The 19,461-nt window shown below is 41.6% G+C and overlaps 1 protein-coding gene across 4 annotated transcripts in view; it reads right to left on the bottom strand.

Moving 5' to 3' along the window:
- Positions 1–19,414, bottom strand: part of KLHL13 (kelch like family member 13) — a 78,910-nt gene extending 59,496 nt beyond the window's left edge. The window contains exons 1-3 of one of the 4 annotated variants that reach the window (XM_027687143.1): positions 19,397–19,414; positions 9,211–9,275; positions 1,681–1,739 (exon numbers count right to left, since the gene is read on the bottom strand). In XM_027687143.1, the coding sequence (XP_027542944.1) occupies positions 1,681–1,700 (20 nt within the window). In that variant the 5' untranslated portion in view covers positions 1,701–1,739; positions 9,211–9,275; positions 19,397–19,414. Of the gene's footprint in view, positions 1–1,680; positions 1,740–9,187; positions 9,276–10,347; positions 10,607–19,396 lie in introns of those variants that run through there. The other 3 variants (XM_027687144.1, XM_027687141.1, XM_027687139.1) reach the window with 3 other exon arrangements.
- Positions 19,415–19,461: the final 47 nt, after the last annotated feature.

Below are 19,461 nucleotides of genomic sequence, written 5' to 3'. Positions count from 1 at the left end.
AATCCACAAAAAAGTGATCTCAACATCTCAGAGTAAATCAAATCAACACTATCTCCTGGGTAAGTCAGCTGGATCAGCACAAGGATTTCTCCTGCTGTTTCATAAAGAATCCAGCATCTGGCCAGGAGACTGTTAGAAAGAAATCCTCACGCAGCCTCCCTGAACTGGCAAGCAGAGCCTGAAAGAAGCCAAGGGAAAGATGACTACAAGCCAACATTATCTTGAAGCAGATTTTCTCTTGACCGAAAGCAAGACAGACTTTCAAATCAGGCACTATTTGCAGACACTGAACCAGAATGAGGAAATTAAGCATTAATGACAATTTTTTTTAAAGTAGTTACTAAACTAATCAAAAAACCATATCTAAGAAAATTTGCAAAGGGCTCCAGGATGAGGAAAGCCTAAAAATAATTTTAAAATCTTTTTCTTAGATAAAGGCTGCAAAAAAGGCAAATCCCATATAAAAACCCAAACTGTTTCCCTACCTAGAAGTTTAAGCAATTACTAGTCTATTATAATAAAAGGATTTTTTTTAATTTAAGAAAAAAAAATTCATTGTGTAGCTTTAATGCTACAAATGTAGAAGAACTTAGAAATCAAGGTGCCTGAGGTAAGAGCAGTTCTTCTAACTTGAGCTCTTCTGTGCCAAGAAGAGCACTGAAGTTATCCACAAAGGCACCATTCTCCTAAAATAATTATCATCAGAACAAAGCAGTAGCTCCAGAATATCAAAGCTTATGGTTTAAAAGAAAGCACTCAAGACTACATAACTCATATTTTACTTACATAAACAACAACAGCAAAAAAAAAAAAGGCACAAAGACTGTCATGGAAAATCGTAAAATAACATGCTGTTTTAATTCACAACTGTTACTGGAAATCTGGCAAAAAAAAAGGAAACACTGGGATTAATTACCCCAAAGGAATGAGCTGACTGATGAGTCTACAGCACTAGAAACACAGCATATTTATGGAATCCATTTGAAAAGTAAGACATTGCATTACCTAATTGTGATCTCTAAAAATGACCTTGTTTCCACAAAAGCAAATCCTTTAAGTACTTGTTTAGGTACAGTTATATTCTGTCATAGAGGTTCTTCCTTTCCTGTAATATTTTAGGAGTGTAGTTTACCTTTATGATCCCAGAATATTGTTGTGTTCCAGCACACAAGAACTGAAAACTTTCAGGAAAGCTTCTATTCACTGCTACTATTCCCATCATCTTTATGGCAAATATATCAGACTTGCAGTCAAAATTGGACAAGGACAATACAGTGTTAATAACTTGACATGCAGAGTAAGCTTCCATAAGTACCAAACCAAGTTAACACTACTGAAGGTTCCCCATACACACAATATCGGGGGGTTTACTGCTTTCTAGAACACTTTGAGCAGTCAACAGTAGAAGTCTTTGGTAGACTGATCACTACAGACAAGTTGGACATCATGGTTAATCATTCATGAAAAAAAAATATTCTATTGCTCTGTCTTCCAGCTTCTCATTTCCACAATCAGCTTTGTCTATGGGTTCCATGAAGTGCTCCCTATTCACAGCTTTCCAGACCCCAATGAAACTGTTGGATAAATAGCACACTTATTCTAAGTGACAGACTTAAAAAAATAAATTAATTTCCACATTAGCATTTTGGGCTTTTTAGAAAACACATGTCAGTTACTCACAAAGTGTCTCTCCACATCATCTCTGATAAGCGGAAATACCTCCTCTGTTCTTCATGCACCTGTAGTCAAACAGAAAAGAACTGAAGCAGAGTCACAGACAGACATCCCCAAATAGCACCTGCCTCTCAGATCCCATGGGTTTTCACAAAACAAACCAAGATTAGATCCAAACATTCACACACAATATATCTTTTTCCAAATTTCACTAACTGTCTCTGGTAAAGACACAGAGATAAAAGAGCACAAGAGCAAGAAAACTGCTTCTTGTTTACATGCCTTATGCTGCTCTTTGCTGTGGAAACAAGGATGAATTATGAAAACTAATCAAGTGAACAGAGCACATGCCCTAGATTTTTCAAATAATCTCTTGGTTTAACCCAGTTGTTCCTGAGCCTGCCTATCCCATGAACAATTTACTAAAATGGAAGCTGTGACTCATTAAAGCCACCTTTTAAGAGGGAGAAAAATAGCTCAAACTATTTATGTGCAAGATGTAATGACATTAATTTGCATGGAAGAGGCCAAAATCTTAATGAGTTCCATTTTTAAGATCTAATAAAGTTGATAAACTCCTTGTTTATTTTTTTCTGTCTCAAGAGTATATCTTACAGTCTTTAACTAAAATGAAAGACTACAGACTACATTCTGGTCCGTGAACTCCCACTTCCACTTGAAAGGGCAGCGAAGAAGTTGTAGCATTTCCATTTGCTGACACTATTTGTCAGCAAGCATTGAAAAATATAAAGTATGCAAAGAGCCACACTTCAGATTTTTGGTCTTATATTTTACATTTATAAACATAAGTGAATGATCAAAATTTAGTAGTTGTATGAATTGGATATTTGAAGCAATTTGCTATTAATTCACAGACCAAAGCAGAAATACCTATTTCTTAGTCAATACCTTTAATATACGAAAGAAAGCTTGTATTTTTAGATACAGTCACAAAAGAGTAAATCCATGTAACAGTTTTGAAATAACAGGTTATTTTATATATAACAGAAAGCAGAAGCTTCCACAAATCATCCTCTCCCCTCCAGTTGCTTTGTACCATGAACAATAAAATTTTGACTTCAGAGAATAAGACACAAGCGCTCCTAATTTAAGAGCTTGTCTAAAATCTTATTTTGCTAAGGCAAATTTAGACATTTAGTGGAAAGAAATCACACATGGAATTTGTAAGCATAAATTATAAATTCAATATTTGCTTTGCAATACTTTAAACATGCCACAACTGAGACAGCATCAAACAGAATTGTTTAGCAGCATCTAACTTGCCCACTCCCTCCCACTGATGCTACAGCAGCTGGTAGAATAAGGTGGTTCTTAACTCCTGGCATTGCTGCACCTCAGGACATCCTCATTTCAAATAAACTTCAGGTTTTCCTCTGTTAAAGAAGTCTGCTGAGTAAACAGAACATGTTTTATCTGTCCTCCATCATAAAACCGACATGTTTAAAAAGTACCACATACACATGAATTGCTCTCCTACCATCACTCAGTGATTTGTGAAGTCCTGCGGGATGTGCAGTGTGGTTAAAGCACTGAGGATGGATACTGCAGTCTCAGTCCTTAATTTACCATCCTGTGGGCATTGCAAAGGCTTCTCTAATGAGACCAATACATTACACAGCAGTATAAACGGATCAAAAAAATTCCATGTTAAAATAGAATTTTTGATACTTAGAAAAGTTTTAGTTAACTTTCACCTTTATCAACAGAGCTTCTATCGTCCTCACCACTGATTCTACATTCCCAGCATAGAAATACGAGAAATTCACACCTCCACTTACAACTCTACAGCTGCTCACTGTGGCCACAGACAGGACAAATCTGATCACCAACAGGAACTTGCATCCCCCTGCCAGGAGCTGGGGGCTGAATTTCACACTTCTGTGCAAGTTCCTCAGATCTCTGGTTTGCAGCGTTTGCTCCTGTAGCTGCTGCTGTTACATTTTGCCATCATTCTTTTGGAAATGCAAAAAGAAGTACATATATTTTTGAATAATGGTTCATTTCCTATATAAACCATTACATTTGTTTTAACAATCCTCAGCCTGAATTCAGGAAGACAATTTAAATGGGGTGTGGTTAAAACCCATGTAAAATTGTTCAGCATTAAATTACTTCTAATTCCAACTTCACAAAATAAGTGAAAACACTACATCTATTGGTCATATGCCACTGAACACAACTCACATAGTGGAGTTCCATACCCTGTGGAAACGTTTTATGTCTATGTTTCCTCTGTCAGAAAGTTCCAGATTATTCAGGGTTGATAACGCACACAGCTAACGTAGGTTACTTGTATCAGTTGCAGTCAGCTCTTCAGAAACAACAGCAAATTAGTGACAAGACATGCCAAAGAGTGCAGAATAAAGTGTGCAGGGCACAGTCTAGGAAGACATTAAATGAACAAGTCCACACACCCTCAGGGGCCAACATGAGCATACAGGGAACATGAGAAACACTCATCAGACCTCAGCAAACACGTCATTCCTACAGCAGGGAAGTGGCTTCCACAGGGTGCTCAGAAATCACAAAGCTGGCAGATGCTGGGACCGAGCCTGACCTACCATAGTAACACCATCCTTCCTCCAGCACAGCAGTCAACGTGAATCAAAAACATAACAAAACACAACTGCTGAAAAACAGACTGGTCACCAAATCCACAGGGAGCAAGAGGCTGAATTCCAGCCCGGGAACACCAATGAAGGACACAGTCCCATGTTACACTTAGTTTGACCTATCACACGCCTACCTTGTGCTGAACCCCACAAACCATCCAGCTGCACAATCCAAGAGCAAACAGCTGTCAGAGGGAAAGCAGAGCCCAGCACAGCCAGCACTGGCTCCCATCAGAGGAGCAAGGAGATCCCACTGTCCTGGCAGCGGCCACACATCCCTGGCACCCGCTCTGCAAAGGGCAGAGGAGAGCAGCACTGTCCCTTTCAGCAGCAGCTGCTCGATTCTGACAAACTACACCCTTAAAGAACTGCTTTAAGCTCTAAATAAGTAATAATAAGAAAATCTCCCTCTAAATACTGAGAGGTACGTGCCTAAAAAAGCATTATTATTAAAAGTCGGATGTAGACTAGCCCGATGCAGGCAGTTTTCAGTGTGAACTTTGTACACATTTCTGGAGGTCAGCACAGCCTCCCAGTTTTTATAACAGGCATCAGAGTTGCATTACCCAAGAGCAGCATTAACCTATATCAAATATCACCTGATAATCAATAATTAACAAGTAGAATCATGAGTAATTCCACCCACAAGCTAGAAGTATATAAGCACTTAAACATTTTCAGTAAAAATCAAGTCCAGACACAAAAGAAACCCCATATTATAGACTACAGAAAATACAACATAAGCTACAATTTACTTCAGTCAGCCAAGGTACTGAATTTTGAAAAACTCAGTGTCATAAAGGAAGCCAACAAACTGTCAAAGTTATACTCTAGGTAGCAGAACAGATCTTATCCTAATGGAAATTTAGTAACTGTATGAAGTAACGTTTTACACACAAAAAGCAGCGCTCATTAACTGCAATTATAGAATGGCCTTTGCTAATGTAATTAAAAATATATTTGATAAAAGTTTTATTCAACCTGTTTTAGGAACACAAAATAAAACAAGCTCAGCATGCTCATACAACCTTAGAAGTCTTCAGGAATATTATGTATAAAAACCCTTCTTGGTATAGTATTTCACTCACACAGCAAGAGAAAACAATTCCCTGAAGCAGACTGAGCCATTAATACACCATGTATAAATCACACCCAAGTAAAACACCTGCAGTTTAAAAGGGTACCACAGGCAAGAGGAAAATGCTACATTGGATAGCTGTGCTAAACCTAACAATCCTAGACTGGCTGCCCCTATATTACGCTCTCAACACTGGGAGCTTCAGCAGTTACAGTATAACATAATCCAAACCCAAGGAATGAATGGACTTCTCTCCCATTAGGCTGAGCCTTAAAAACACCATCTCCACACACAGTGACCCCAGCCAGGGACCAAAGGAAGAGGCTGTAGATGACATACCACAGGGACAGTGAGTTTAAGATGTCAGCACAAGGAGGGGACAAGGATCCAGCAGGGACCAGTGTCCCAAAACACCAGAAAGCACAAGCGAGACAAGCCAGCTCCCTGCCAGAGCCACAAAGACCTGACAGGTTAGTAACCCTCCTGGGCTCACATCAGCTCTGTTCCTTGGACGGCAGCACAGACAGTCTCTTCTGTCTTTGGTTCAAACATCTGCACCATCTCATCACCCCCAGCTGCAGCTCCAAGCATCATTCAGAGCTGTGTACAGCACCCAGATGGTCTGGCAGTGGCAGCTGCTGTTGTCCTCTTACTGCCACTCCTCCAGCCACAATCCAGAGCAGGCCTCCAGCAATGGCAACACCCATATTCCTGTTTGTCTGCGTCCAGACGATAAAGTATCTTCCGTGCCACTCCTCCACTAAAGGCAATGTGGGCTTCTGCCTCTGTGGTTATGACTGGAGGAAGGTTTTAAATCATTATCTCACAAAAGCGCTGAAAGTACAAAGTTATGACTCTTAGCCTACATGGATTGCTTCCATTTGCCAGGAGCTCCATTCTGGGGAGTGTATGCCACAGATCTAGAGGCATCAACTAACTGCTGCTCTAGAAGAATTAGTGAAAAGGCCAGTTCACATCAGACTGAAAAGAAGTGATAAAAACAGGAGGTAAAATCCCATGAAGCTTCCTAGTAAAACAATGTACACTTCAGCAGACTGAAATCTTCCACTCCTCAGAAGTGACTCCTGGATAGCCAGCATACACTATCTAGCAACGAAAGCAAAAAAGCCTAAAATGTTAAAGCCCACTTTCTCATTTTCTGCTGTAAAACCTTTTGGTGCCCTCTCCAACATCACAACCATCGGGGTATCAGAACCACCTGCGTCACTGAGAAACTGAATCCTTGTATTTCCTTATTGCTACCATTCAAGTATCCATGTGATAAGCCACCTTGGAATCACTTTCCACTAAACTTCAAGCCTTCCCACCTGCTGTTACTTTCATCAAAACTGTCCTCAACCTGCAGGCATCACCTAAACCACAACCTTGGGAGATGAAAAATCTACATATGCAAATAAAGGCCTGGGAAAAATGCTCCTAGATCAAGTTAAGTCAGCATGATTTCAAACTCCAATCACCATCAGCAAGCTTACTAATTTTGGAGTGCTGTTATGGGTGAAGGTGGAAGCTAAGGGAACACCAGGCTGCAGGTCAACTTAAAGCCATTACTTTTCCTTTATTTTCTGAAGTTATTTTGAGCAGACCTTAAAAAGACACAACCATTGAACTCAAGGTCAGAAATGTATCCAGAGCACAACACAGCTCACACCTCTCACCGCCTTATCAGAAGCCACACAAATTACAGGAGACACGAATAAGATGCAATTTATGTGTTGGTCATTTACCTTTAGTTAATAGCATGTTGATGTTCTCTAACATGACAGCTTTAATAGCAAAATGAGATTTGGTTTTCTGATGCTACTTGTCCTACAAGTGGACATTAAGTACCTCCCAAACACAAAGATCTTGAACACCAGTACAGCAACACTCCAGCTTTTTTGGCTCCAATAACCACCTCAAAAGAAAAGCCAGAAAAGAAGCCACACAACTTTTAGATAAATGACTGGCAGGGAACAAAAAGCCCAAGATCATTCTAGATGTCCCAATGCGTACCGAGAATCATTTCCACCCTTAAAATTTGTTTCTTAATAATCCCTAATAAGTGATTATTCTCTGACATTACATAATTTGTTCTCAACTTCACAAGAAATGACAAGGTTTTGTCAGAGCAAATCTGTGGAAAGCAAAGTTCTTTCTTTTACTTTTCGATCAGTGAATTTGCTAAATGGAACATAAAGTTCAAAATGAAGGAATGTTTTACCTCCAGCAGCACAGCTTAAATTGTTAGCTCAGTCAATCCATGATCAGAAAAAGTAAACTGAAGCTTTAGCTGCATTCTGGTAAGATTTCAATGCTATTTAATAATCTACAAATACACACATTTATCTTTTTCAGGTAAGCTGGACAAACTTCTCAAAAAGCCAAAAGCAATCAGTCTTACCAGAATCTCCTTGCGTTACATCACTACTTTGTACAAAGAACTAAATGTCTTTATCAGCTGTTCTAATAACTGACATAAGGCTCTGTAATTTGATCTACAACAATTTAACAATTATTTTCATCAAAGGAGAGTTCTGAGATTTTCAAGATATTAGCAGTGCCTGACATCTCAAGTATATAACCCAGCTTTTGAAAGCCCTGGGAGAAATACTGCTTCCATGAAAGAATTAAACATGACATGGTCAGAGCTCTAGAAAAGAAAATGAAGTATTTTTTCATTTGAATATTTGCATAGTAAGTATTTAAACTGCTGTGAAGAGTTTAGCTACAAGAGTTTTCAAGAGATGTACATTTCCAATCAACTATATCCAAATCACTATTTGAAACAATACAAAAGCCTTCTAATTTCTGTCCCAGTGAAGGCTGACAAATAGTGTAAATTTTCAGCAGACACTGTTGATGCTTTACAAACATGCTACTCACCCACACAGTCTCTCATAAGTCATCTATTTTGTACTGGGAAAATTAATCAGAATAATTTTCAATGCATCACTGTAAGGATGCCTACTGCAACATCTGGAAAAGGCTATTTAAAGAACACAGAGCATGTACATACATATTTATGTATCCTTCAAACTAGAAAGTCTCAGGCTACCAACAACACAAAAATATCTGAATATCTGAATATTTTGATCAACACTCAAGAATATCTTTAAAGCTGTCTGCTGTCTTGGCTACATAAACTGTTAAATCAACATCTATTAAACACTAAGTTTCATATAAGAAAAACACCAAACAAAAGTTGGACACGAAAGCTCAGACCAAAGCCCTAATGAGCCAAGCTCCCTGTCTAACAGCTCCATTCAGGAGCAGGGAGAGTGACACGACACAGCTTCCCCTCAGCCAGTGTTTTAGGGACTTCCTCCCTCAAACTGCATCTGGAATTCAGGCCTTAATACTTCACAATTCACTTTTTTCTTCCACTAATTTGTCTAATCACACTTCAATCTAATTTGCATTCAAGATGCAAATTAGACTGTCACTCCATGACAGTGGAGTCTCGATATAATTATACACAAGGTAACAATGGAGTCTCACAATATAATTACACATTACAGGAAAGCATCCTTCAGATACCACCTCAATAATTTCCTAATGCACCACCCACAGCAGCTTCCCACTTCCAGTGCTATAGTGACTGCAGCGACTTCCCCATTATTGTTTTCCAAAGAATGCTCCCCTGCTGATCCACCCCTCTGACCTACTGTACTCCCTCTTTACTGCATCAAAAGCTGGGAGCACCTCCACACTGAGCTACACAATGTGTTGCCAAGTTGTGTTAATTGAACAGGAACAGTTTCACTGGGATTTAGTCGTTAAAAGAAAATTATTATTTGCATACACAAAGCATCTCAACTTTCTTACTGTTCATGGCAGGATCCCAGGGCTATGTTTCGCCATTCCCAAGTAGTCCAGGTAAATTTTGACATCTAGAACAAGGTTTGGGAAGAGAAAAAAAATTGTCACACACGTTTGCACACTATTATTCACTGTAGATGTTATTTTAAAGAACTGCAGGATAGAGCATCTCCAACAGAGTTAACTATTGGCTTCTGAAGCTCTTTGAGCTCTATCTCCAGCATAAGCGGAAAATTGGATAGCCCCACTTCCTGCCTGAAGGGAGAGTTCCCATAACTCACTAAAAATCTGTGGCATCCTGCTATTTTCCACATATATGGAGTATTTCATACAGAATTCCGCAAGATCACAGCTCCAAATAAAAACTAATTTCAACAACCGTGCAGAAGAAAAAAAAAGTCAGAGCTAATTTTTGCTTTGAAGCTACTCAGGCAGTCACTCTCTCAGAAGTACAGCCACCATTTTATGTAAATTACTAAATGCATACAAGTCCCAGGAGATACAGAATTAATACCTTGCATCGTGATCCTAAGCCAAGCATGCTTTTCATACATTCCCCCCACAACAGGAAGCTCTGGCTGGACTTGCAAAGGGAGCACCACCAGTCACAGTGAAGTTGAAAGAGCACAAAGTCACAGTGAAAAGTAATCTTACCAGCCATGAACAATGGGACAGAGGGATTTAGGAGGAGACACTGCATTTCCTTTTAATGCTGAAAAGATAGCATGTCCAATTGCAAAGGAAAGGAAAACAGCAAGCAGTTACCCCAAACCACAAGGAGCCATTTGCAATGGCAGTCATTTTAATTCATTCTAACATAAAGCAGAGTAAGGAAATACTGGCAATGATGCTGCCAGCTTTTGTTTCCTCTGCATTTCCTCTCAGAAAAGAAAAAAACTGAAATATTACACTTGGCAACTCATATTCTCACATTCAGTTACTACCAGTAAGTGACAGTCACTTCTCTAATTCAATGAGCAAACAATATTTTTTCCATTAAAAGCCCTTGCCAATCTGAAGTTATTAATCCAGTTAAAACAATAAAACAATCCTAACAACAAAATCACATAGGAAAGCACAGGTTAACCAAGATAAGAAGCACTATGAGACATTCCAACTCCTTAACCAAAACAAGGGGTTTACCTGAAGATGAGCAGCTATTGCAGTCTTATTTCATGAAGCTTTCTTCCTTTTGATACTCCTCCTTAAAATGTGTCAAATTATTTTGCTTTTTATATATGCATACCTATGCATGGCAGTGATCAGAAAAACCCATGTTCCGGAATTAAAACATTACTGTGTCAGGAACGACACACACAATTTATCAGGAAGCCTCTTACACAGGTTGTTTTGGTGAAGAAAGCCAAAAAGACGAGTTAGAAAGTAGCTTCTGGTGGCAAGAAGCCCTCTAAAACTGGGAGTAGGATCCAGGCTTCCCACCATCCCCTGAAAGCATCTGCATAACCTGCGTCTCGGCAAGGCCGTGTCAGGCTGCCCCAGTGACACACACGAGCCTTACAGTGGAGGGCCTTGTGAAAGGCCCTCAGTAATGAAAACCTCAAACAATGTCAGACTTGTTAGACACATCTGGGATGGCACCGAAACAATAAAGCCAATACAAAGATAGCATTTTTTCCTCCAACCCACTCATTTTTTCCTCCTCCCACTTCTTTTTCCACCATTATTTATTCTTGACTCCTTGTTCGGGACCGTGAAGCGTTGCCATGGAACCCCTTATCTTGCACATTCGCATTTTCCGGCCCAACTCCTTCCTACCGTTTGTTTTACTAATGAATAAACAGTCTGAACTAGTAGTGGGAGCTGGTTACAACCATAACATGGACTTTTCTGTGAGCACGTGGGGAAGACAGGACAGTGCTGCAGAGCGGCACCACCCCACATGCCACAGCACCTGGCAGCTCTGCCATCCCCTGCATCCCCCTGAAACATGTCTAAATTTAACCACTTCTTTCACTCCACACTAGGAGATCACTATAGATTAACCAGAAAATACACTCATTCCCTAAGAGGATGATGAATTGAGATTTCCTTACTTCAGCTGCAATCACAGGGTTATTTGCAGGGAGAAGCCACATTCCCACCTGCCGAGCAGCCCTTTAACTTGTGAACCTCTACCCTGGGTTTGGATCTCCTCCTCTGGGTACAGCTGTGCCAGGGAAGAGCTCAGCACCTTCATCTGCTTGTCCCTGCTCTCTGCCAGAAGGCTCCAGCTGAGCTGCTCTTAAGTACTTTCTAACCTATTTACTCAGGATCAAGCGATACAAAGAGTGATTATTTAGGCTGTTTAAACCACTCCAGCTTATTTTGGTTGGCATTCTGCACAAGAGCTCACATAAATGTCTGAGCTGACAGAGGTAAGGTTTACAACCCCCTTACTGAAATATTTTTTCCTTCTACAAACTGGGAACAATAGCCAACAGCAAAGAAAGCCAACAGCAGACAAGAAATCCCGGCCATCATCCCAAAAGAAACTAGGGCTGCTGGCACATTCATCTTCACCCAAGAAATCAATTTTAAGAGGAGGGCAAGTTAGCTTACATCTACTCAGCCCTTTCCAGGGAAGTAATTTCACCAGGCTCTCAGAGGACATAACTCTGAGCTCCATGAGCAGGTACAGCCATGTGAGCACCTACAATAACACTGCACACAAACCTCTGCCCTTGAAGGAAGGCTGGTAAAGGAAGGAAGATACTAGGAAAGTCCACCAAGTTGCCTTAAGGCTACAAGTTTTGAAAGAGAAAAATGCTACCACCACAGGCTAGAGTTAGACTACAAGCTTACTAAGATGTTACCAACAATGTTAACAGTTCTTTTATTCAGTTGTACCCATCCCACAAAACGCAGAAAAAAAAACAGTGGAACAAAGTCTACAGTAGCATAGCATGGTTTGGGAACAGAAACTGCCTTTTTGTTCAGCACATGTGAGGCACTATCATACCAAGGTCTTGGTGCATCACTGTGGCTCCTAAATACAATCAGGTATACACATAAGCTAGAATATTAAGAAAAACAAAAATAAGGAATCGTGATAGGAACAGAAAATGTGAGGGTCCCTATCCTCTTGCTAAAAAGAGATGCCAGGGAGTTCTACCACGGTCCATTTAGAGCCTCACTGCAAACTTCTCCAAACATTCAAGTTTACATTAAGATAAGTTACTAAACCATTCCTAAAAAAGATTAGCAAAGATACTGGCCAGGCTCTCTTGTATCAAGTGATATCACCAACATCACTGAGATAAGTGATTGAGTTAATGGCAGTTCCACCAACTCCAAGACAGGTGATAACATGGTCATCTCATTTCTCTTATCCTTTAAATAAAAAAACCTCCCCTTTTGGACATTAAGGACAAGATTTTCAGACTCAGGGGTAAAATATGGATCACAAAACTCCCCACACTGGTCCTTTTTGCCACTAAAGATATCAGTGTTTGGTACTGTCCAAGCCTAATGAAGAACAGTGACAGTGAAAATGTTTGCTGTTCCTCCCCTGTGACAAATGTGAGCAACCACAAGACACTGGTTGGATTTGCACAGCCCCAAGGGAGAGGTGTAAGGCAGCTCAAGCAATCTAGTAAATTCAACACTGCTGAATTATCTAGATTTGTCCTTCAATTCTTTTGTCCTAATTTCCAGTTTGAATGTATAAGCTTGCAAACTCTTTCGTTTATATCTCTCACAGGACATACACCCTGACGGAAATACTTTAATTCCACTGTATAAAAACAAGCTTAGAACAGCAAACACAACAACCCAGATTAAGTTTCTAGCTGTAAAATCATTGCTATATTATAAATTCAACAGTAAAGAAAACAAAACTGGTAAAACTCTGCTCCTGTTAAAAGCTTCCAATGTAAACAGGCAATGAAATATAGTTGTTAATAAGTGTCAGCAATACAACCTCACGTGTATTTTGTAACTTGCAGTTGCTACTACTTAAAAAGTTACTAACATTGAGTTTATGATCAGGGACAGGAGTGGTAGGGATAAACTATTAACACAAGTTTCCTACAACTCTGGCACTGTGGTGGAGAATCAGCTTCTAAAAAAAAAAAATATATATATATATATATACACACAGAATACATGCCAGTGTCTGTAGGATTCTAGTGCCACTCATGGCTTTCTTTAAATAACGGATGTGCTACTCACTTCCTCTGTTCTATTCAAAATCTGTGGGCAGCCATAAATTTGCCCAGAACCACGTGTGTTTCATAACACTGAGGCACTGACAAGTCAGAAGCTGACAAGGCAGAAGAGCAACCCCATTTCCCCCTCTCCCTTCAAGAGCCAGATAACATCCATGAGCAGGACGCAGGACCGTGTTTGAATTCTCCAGAGCAGAGACAAAAGTTTTCCCCCACCTTAACATAGTGCAGAATGCACACTTTAATGTAAACATTTACCTGAAAACACAAATTTATGCATTATGATAATTCAGCTCCTTCACAGATGGAAAACTAGCTGGAAAACAGCAGTCCCAGGAATAGCTCTTTACAGGCATCTGGAAACATGATTAGTTTGAAGTGGGAGCACTGCCCTTGCTGAGGTGAAAGATGCTTCACCCCCAGCATGTGCTGGGAGAAGCTGTGCTGCTTTCCCTTTGTTCCTGCTCCTACCTGTGAGAGCAAGGTGTAGCCACAGGGTGAGTTAGCAAACTGATAACTACAGCACTGAGTGGGTAAGTTTCCCATGAGATAAGTAGCATGAAAGAAATCACCCTGCAATCACACAAGCATTAGCTCTGCCAACAGAGCTGCAGCAGATCGGGGGACAAGGCAGGACCACCCAGAGGTGCCTCCGATGAGGTACCTGCAGCACCAAACTGCCTCCAAAGCCTCCAGCATCAGACTCTGCCCTCCAAGTGTGAATCTTCTAGTTAATTTTCAACCCATAACAAGTTTATGAAGAAGTTTAAAATTTAAAAGAAACACTTCGCATTTATTTCTTACAGAATTATTTAAATATGTAGAAAACGTACTACAATCATGTATGACAGAAATGGAGCTTCAACTTTCCAGAGCTGGGTTTTGTGCCAGTACAGTAAAAACCTGCTGGATATTTCAGATCATCATCTTAGCATACTGCTGGATATTTCACATTAGCATTATCAGATAAGGTCAGTTATTCCAAAGAATCAAAGTTCCCACAATGCTAAATTAAATGCATGTGGAACACATTCAACTTAAACTAGAACAGACCACTCACATGGAGATCCCAAAGAACAATCAGGAAAAAGGAACTGGGCTGAAATTCACATGTTTATCCTTGCTTTCCTTGACCTATAGGATTCTAAAAGTCAATCATTATTACTCATACACCTCAAAAAATTCTGCTGAATTTTTTCATTACATGGCACCTCACTTTTCTTGTAACAACAGTTTGCACTTGACCAGATAGAGGTGTTAATCAAGCTCATTTACCACATAACATGGTTTTCATTTGCCATGATGCTAAATCCTGGTCTGTGATTTCTGAGTAATAGACTGATAAAATCAGTTTATTTTCTGCACCAAGAATAAAGGAACTAAGTTTTTCCCTTGTTTCCCTGCAAAGATGGAAATTTACATTCATAACAGGACTAACATGATGAGAGGCTGAGCACTGCATTATTTGTTAAAACATGTACTTTTAAGTCCTCCGAGCAAGGACAGGCACCCAAGTCACCCCACCCCTGGTTTTAACCAGGAGACCCATGAAACACATTCCCATAAGCTTTGTGCCAACTGTTTTTCTTCTTGCCTGGTGGAACAGCTTAGACAGGACCTCTGTCCTAAAGCAGCTTACACCTCCCACCTTCAGGCAAATAAAGAGACTTCCAAGAGGCAAGACAAACAAGTATGTATGCCAGCAGGCAGGAGCCAAAGCAAGGTGCCTGACACCACAGGTAAATGGTCCTGCTGCTTTGCCTACTGACAACCAGTTCTCCTTCTGGTCCCATCCACACCTGCACAAAAAACATCAGCAGTTTTGCCCTTTGATAGCCTTCCATGTGCATCACTGTCCAGGCACCCTCCAGAGCAGGGGCCCTTGAAAAGGGAGAGCAAAATGCACAACCTGACAGTTTGAGCAGGCACGGGCCACCTGGTAAGACTGATGCTCCTGAATATGGAAATGGGGAAGGTTTTAAGTTTTCCCCAAAATTTAAGCAACTAGAAGTCGGGGCAAAGGCTCTGAGAACTTCTTTGAAAGCAAAACTTCTGTTCACAAACTATTTTCATTTCTACTTTCACCTGTACATAAGCTTTCTCACATTTTAAAATATTTCACGGTAAAGAAACCAAGCAGAATAGCTTCAAAAATGGAGAGTGTGCTGGCCTTGCCAAACAAATCTCACATTTCACAACTACAGAACACACCACCAAGCAGCTGCATCAATCACAAAGAAGTTAAAACAAAAGCCCCAAGGAATCATATGACCATTGTCGTTAGTATTAACAAAGCACCATTCCCACAAAAGGAAACAAAATTACATATTTCCTACAGCAAGTTTAAAACAAAAACATTGATAACACAAATCAGTAGCTGGTCCATTCTTCAAAAAGTGGTACAGCCAACTCACTTTAACACAGCTTCTCAAAACAGGCACCGAAGACATCAAATTCATTACAGGACACTGAACATTGAAAATCACTAAAATTTTCTGACTGTTAGTCTTCTGAAATACACAGGCCAATTAAAGAAGTCAGGTTTAAATCTGCAAGCTCCTCTTGGGTTCAAACAGATCCTACAGGTCCTACCCCATAATCCAAAAGATATCTTCAGGAAATACACTTCTGAAACGGCCTTGTCACCAACACCAAGTCACACATTCCAATTCCCTGTATCTCCCATCCCAACACACAGCCTGGTTCCCTTGTGAGAACCTCCTGACACAGGATACAGGCTGTCCACACTATATGACATAGGCACGCTTTTTCCCCAAAACATCTACTACTGTGCAAAGCCCTCAGAGATAAAGCTTTATGAAAATAATTCAGATGAAACTGGAAAATTTATCAATTTCCCTGAATACCCACTGAAAGCATGCCTTTGTTTCCAGAGACTACAATCTAATATTGTTTAATTACTTCAGAGTTTTTCAAAGACACTTTGCTTAGGGATAGGAAATATACCGAGGAAAGTTTCTTCCACAGTAGTGTTTTTAATTTATCCATAAAGCTCTAATCTCCCAATTTTAATAAACCTCTTCTGTCATAAACAGTTAAAAAGAAAACAAAAAAATTGTCAGTATTCCGACAATGCAATACATCTGTGAGAATTAAAACCGAGAGAACCTTGAAAGGAAAGCAGAACATATGTTGCCCCATCTATTTAAGCTTTTACCTCCCACTCACACCAACATCCATACACACTACGCCAGATCTGTGATAAAGGCATCTATCCCTGTGAACCCAGCCCCAGGCTGCCAAAATCAACTTTGATAAGCTATTAAGAGTAATTAGAAAAGTTTTACACTATTGATACAGTGAAACAGCCAAACACCAAATATGTTCTGAGGCTGTTTCTTTTAAAACAAACGCTTCAGAATTGTTCAATTCCTGCCACAGTGCAGTTTCACAGAAAGTTTTGCCAGCACAGACACATCACCTAAAAGAGTAAAGAAAAAAAACACATATACTAAGCATCACAGTTACTTCAGCAACATAACAACCATGAAAAAGCCAAGCATTTTTGACAGTTTTGCTTGTGGTGTTTGTGGAGGTGAAAGAGTAGTGCTAGCAGAAACACTTCTAGCAGAACACATTGTGGATTGCTTTGGAGTCTCTACCAACACATTTCTTTGTAGTCTGGACTAATTATCCCTTTCCAACAGCTGGACCACACCAAGAACATATAGCCCTGGAGGTAAGATCATTTATCTCTCATTACAGGCAAGAGAGGTTACACTTTCAGATCCAGACATCCTGGGCTTGATGACCACTGTCATAGAAACATATAGAAGTATCATATTATACTGAGATACACTCAATATGAGGTAGCTTTTTGATTTTTTTTTTAAGAACTCCAAAATTTTTCTCAGCCTTTTGGAAGACAAAAGAAAAAAACACACTTGTTACTAGAATTCATAGAACCATAGAAGGATTTGGTTGGAAGGGACCTTAAAGATCACCTAGTTCCAATCCCCCTGCCATGGGCAGGGACACCTCCCAGCAGACCAGGCTGCTCAATGCCCCATCCAACCAAGCCTTGAATTCAGGTGGGAAAGGCAAGGCTTTACTTTGTATGCTCCATCCCACCCTGCTTCTGGACAGTTCACGTGCCAGCACAAGAACCACTCCTGCAGCAGCTACATCTCACTTCCCCCCGAGCCTCACACACTGCCTGGGTAGTGATACCAGCTGAACATACTCCCTTTCTTGGCTTCACCCCACTCAGCCCTGCCTGGAGCAAACCAAATCCTCACAGGCTCTTTGAGATGATCCCAGTGCTCCTCAGCACTCCACAGACAAGCTCTGCTCTAATTCGTGGGACTCCAGTGCAAACTAGATCAGGGAATCTGGGCATGACCCTTTTTTTTCTGGCTGGGTACATTTGCTGATCTGCTTCATGCATCACCAGAAGTTGTGCCAATGATACCACAAATTGCAGAAGTCTCCAAGCCACTATTACTGCTACAGATTAGGTACAGTTGAACTACGGCCTCAGATGACTTTCAGTTTAGTGAATCTTTTAGAGAAGAGCAGATGAAATTCTTTAAAGTAATAATAAAAAAAAATGCTGGCTGGGTCAAAGTCACTTTAATTCATTTTTGACACCTAGTGTCAAGCCAAGGCTCACTAGAAGCAGCCTTGCTTCTTTGAAGCAGAGCAGCATGCTAATTTGTGCTGGCAGCTCACTACAATTTTTTGAACTTCAGAAGCGAAGGAAAATGTTTAGAAGCACGATTTTGAAAATCACAGAATCAAAGAGATCACAAGAAGTGCGTTCAGGATAGCACTTAATCCTAGTTACTACCCAAACTTTTTTTTACTATCAACACTCTGCAGCATATTCCACTATTAAACAGGACTGCAGAACAGGCTTTACCATGAAATCAGAGAAGGGGGAAGAGTGCCCTGAAGGTTATTCATTAGCATTATCTCTATGTGTAGCTCACTGGGGAAAGAATAAGGAAGACTCCTCCATGGCATTCTATTCAAATGTATGAGGCATATTTAAATGGGTAAGGGAGATATTTCTGATGCAGACTTCACAGAAGGTCCAAGTCAGCATCAGTTTCATTAACACTCAGGCTGAAGAGCCCTTTGCCATACAAAACTGAAAAAGATGTGCACCTTGCATCTCCTGAATTATACAAAGCACCCGAGCCAAGACTCCGAGGGTTCTCAAGTTAACATCGCACTTTTCTTACGGAGGCGAAAAGTCCTGAACAGTACTTACTAAAAACAGAGCTTGGCCTAAATTTTACGCGAACAGGGAGAAGAGGAAACCAGCAAGTTCATTACAACCTACAGCTACATCCCCATTTCTAATGGCCGCACCTCAAAACTAACCCCCAAAACTCCTTCCCGCACCCAGACCTCATCCAGCCTATTTAAAGACCAAGGGAACAATAAGCCCTGACGAGCAGAACGGGCCGGGGGAAGGAAGAGAGCGATTACAATGGCTGCACAACAAAGCCTGGAAAAGGGGAGTTCAAGACACTTTTCCCGAGCGGCACAAGCCGAGCAGCGCGGTCCGCACACACCGCCGGGGCACCCCCGCTCTGCTCCCGGCCATCCCCAGCCTGGAGACCCGTCCTGCCGGACCCCAGTCCCTGCCCCGACAGCACCCCCCCTCCCCAGCCACCTCGGGGCAGGGGCATTCCCGCTCTCCCCCCGCGCCAGCGCAGCCCCTCGCAGGGCACCCCGACCGCAATGGGGGCACCCCCTCCTTCCCTCCCAACGAGCGGGGTCTGCCCCACCGCAACACCCCTCGCACAGCGGGTACCCCCCCGAAGCGCAGCCGGGACATGCCGCTCCCGTCCCGCACGCAGGGAGCCCCCGCCGCCCTCCGCGCTGCCCCTCCGCGCCCGGGGCAGCCCCCGCGGCCACACGCGCCCACCCCGCACCGCTCACCCAGCGCGGCCCCGCTCTGCCCGCGGCCGCACAGAGGCCCCGCAGGACGCAGCCCCCCCCGGGACCCCGAGCGGGGCAGAGCCCGGGGGGGTGTCCCCGCTGACCGTCCTCACCTGCGGGAGCGGCCGCGCGGCCCCGGCCCGGCCCCGGCGCGGGCCCCGCTCCGGAGCGTCCCCGA

The sequence above is a fragment of the Neopelma chrysocephalum genome, unplaced genomic scaffold (assembly GCF_003984885.1).
Source record: "Neopelma chrysocephalum unplaced genomic scaffold, ASM398488v2 Primary Assembly neopelma1_73b, whole genome shotgun sequence".
Taxonomy (NCBI): domain Eukaryota; kingdom Metazoa; phylum Chordata; class Aves; order Passeriformes; family Pipridae; genus Neopelma; species Neopelma chrysocephalum.
Note: the sequence above shows the minus strand (reverse complement) of the source record. Positions and strands in the feature narration are given on the sequence as shown.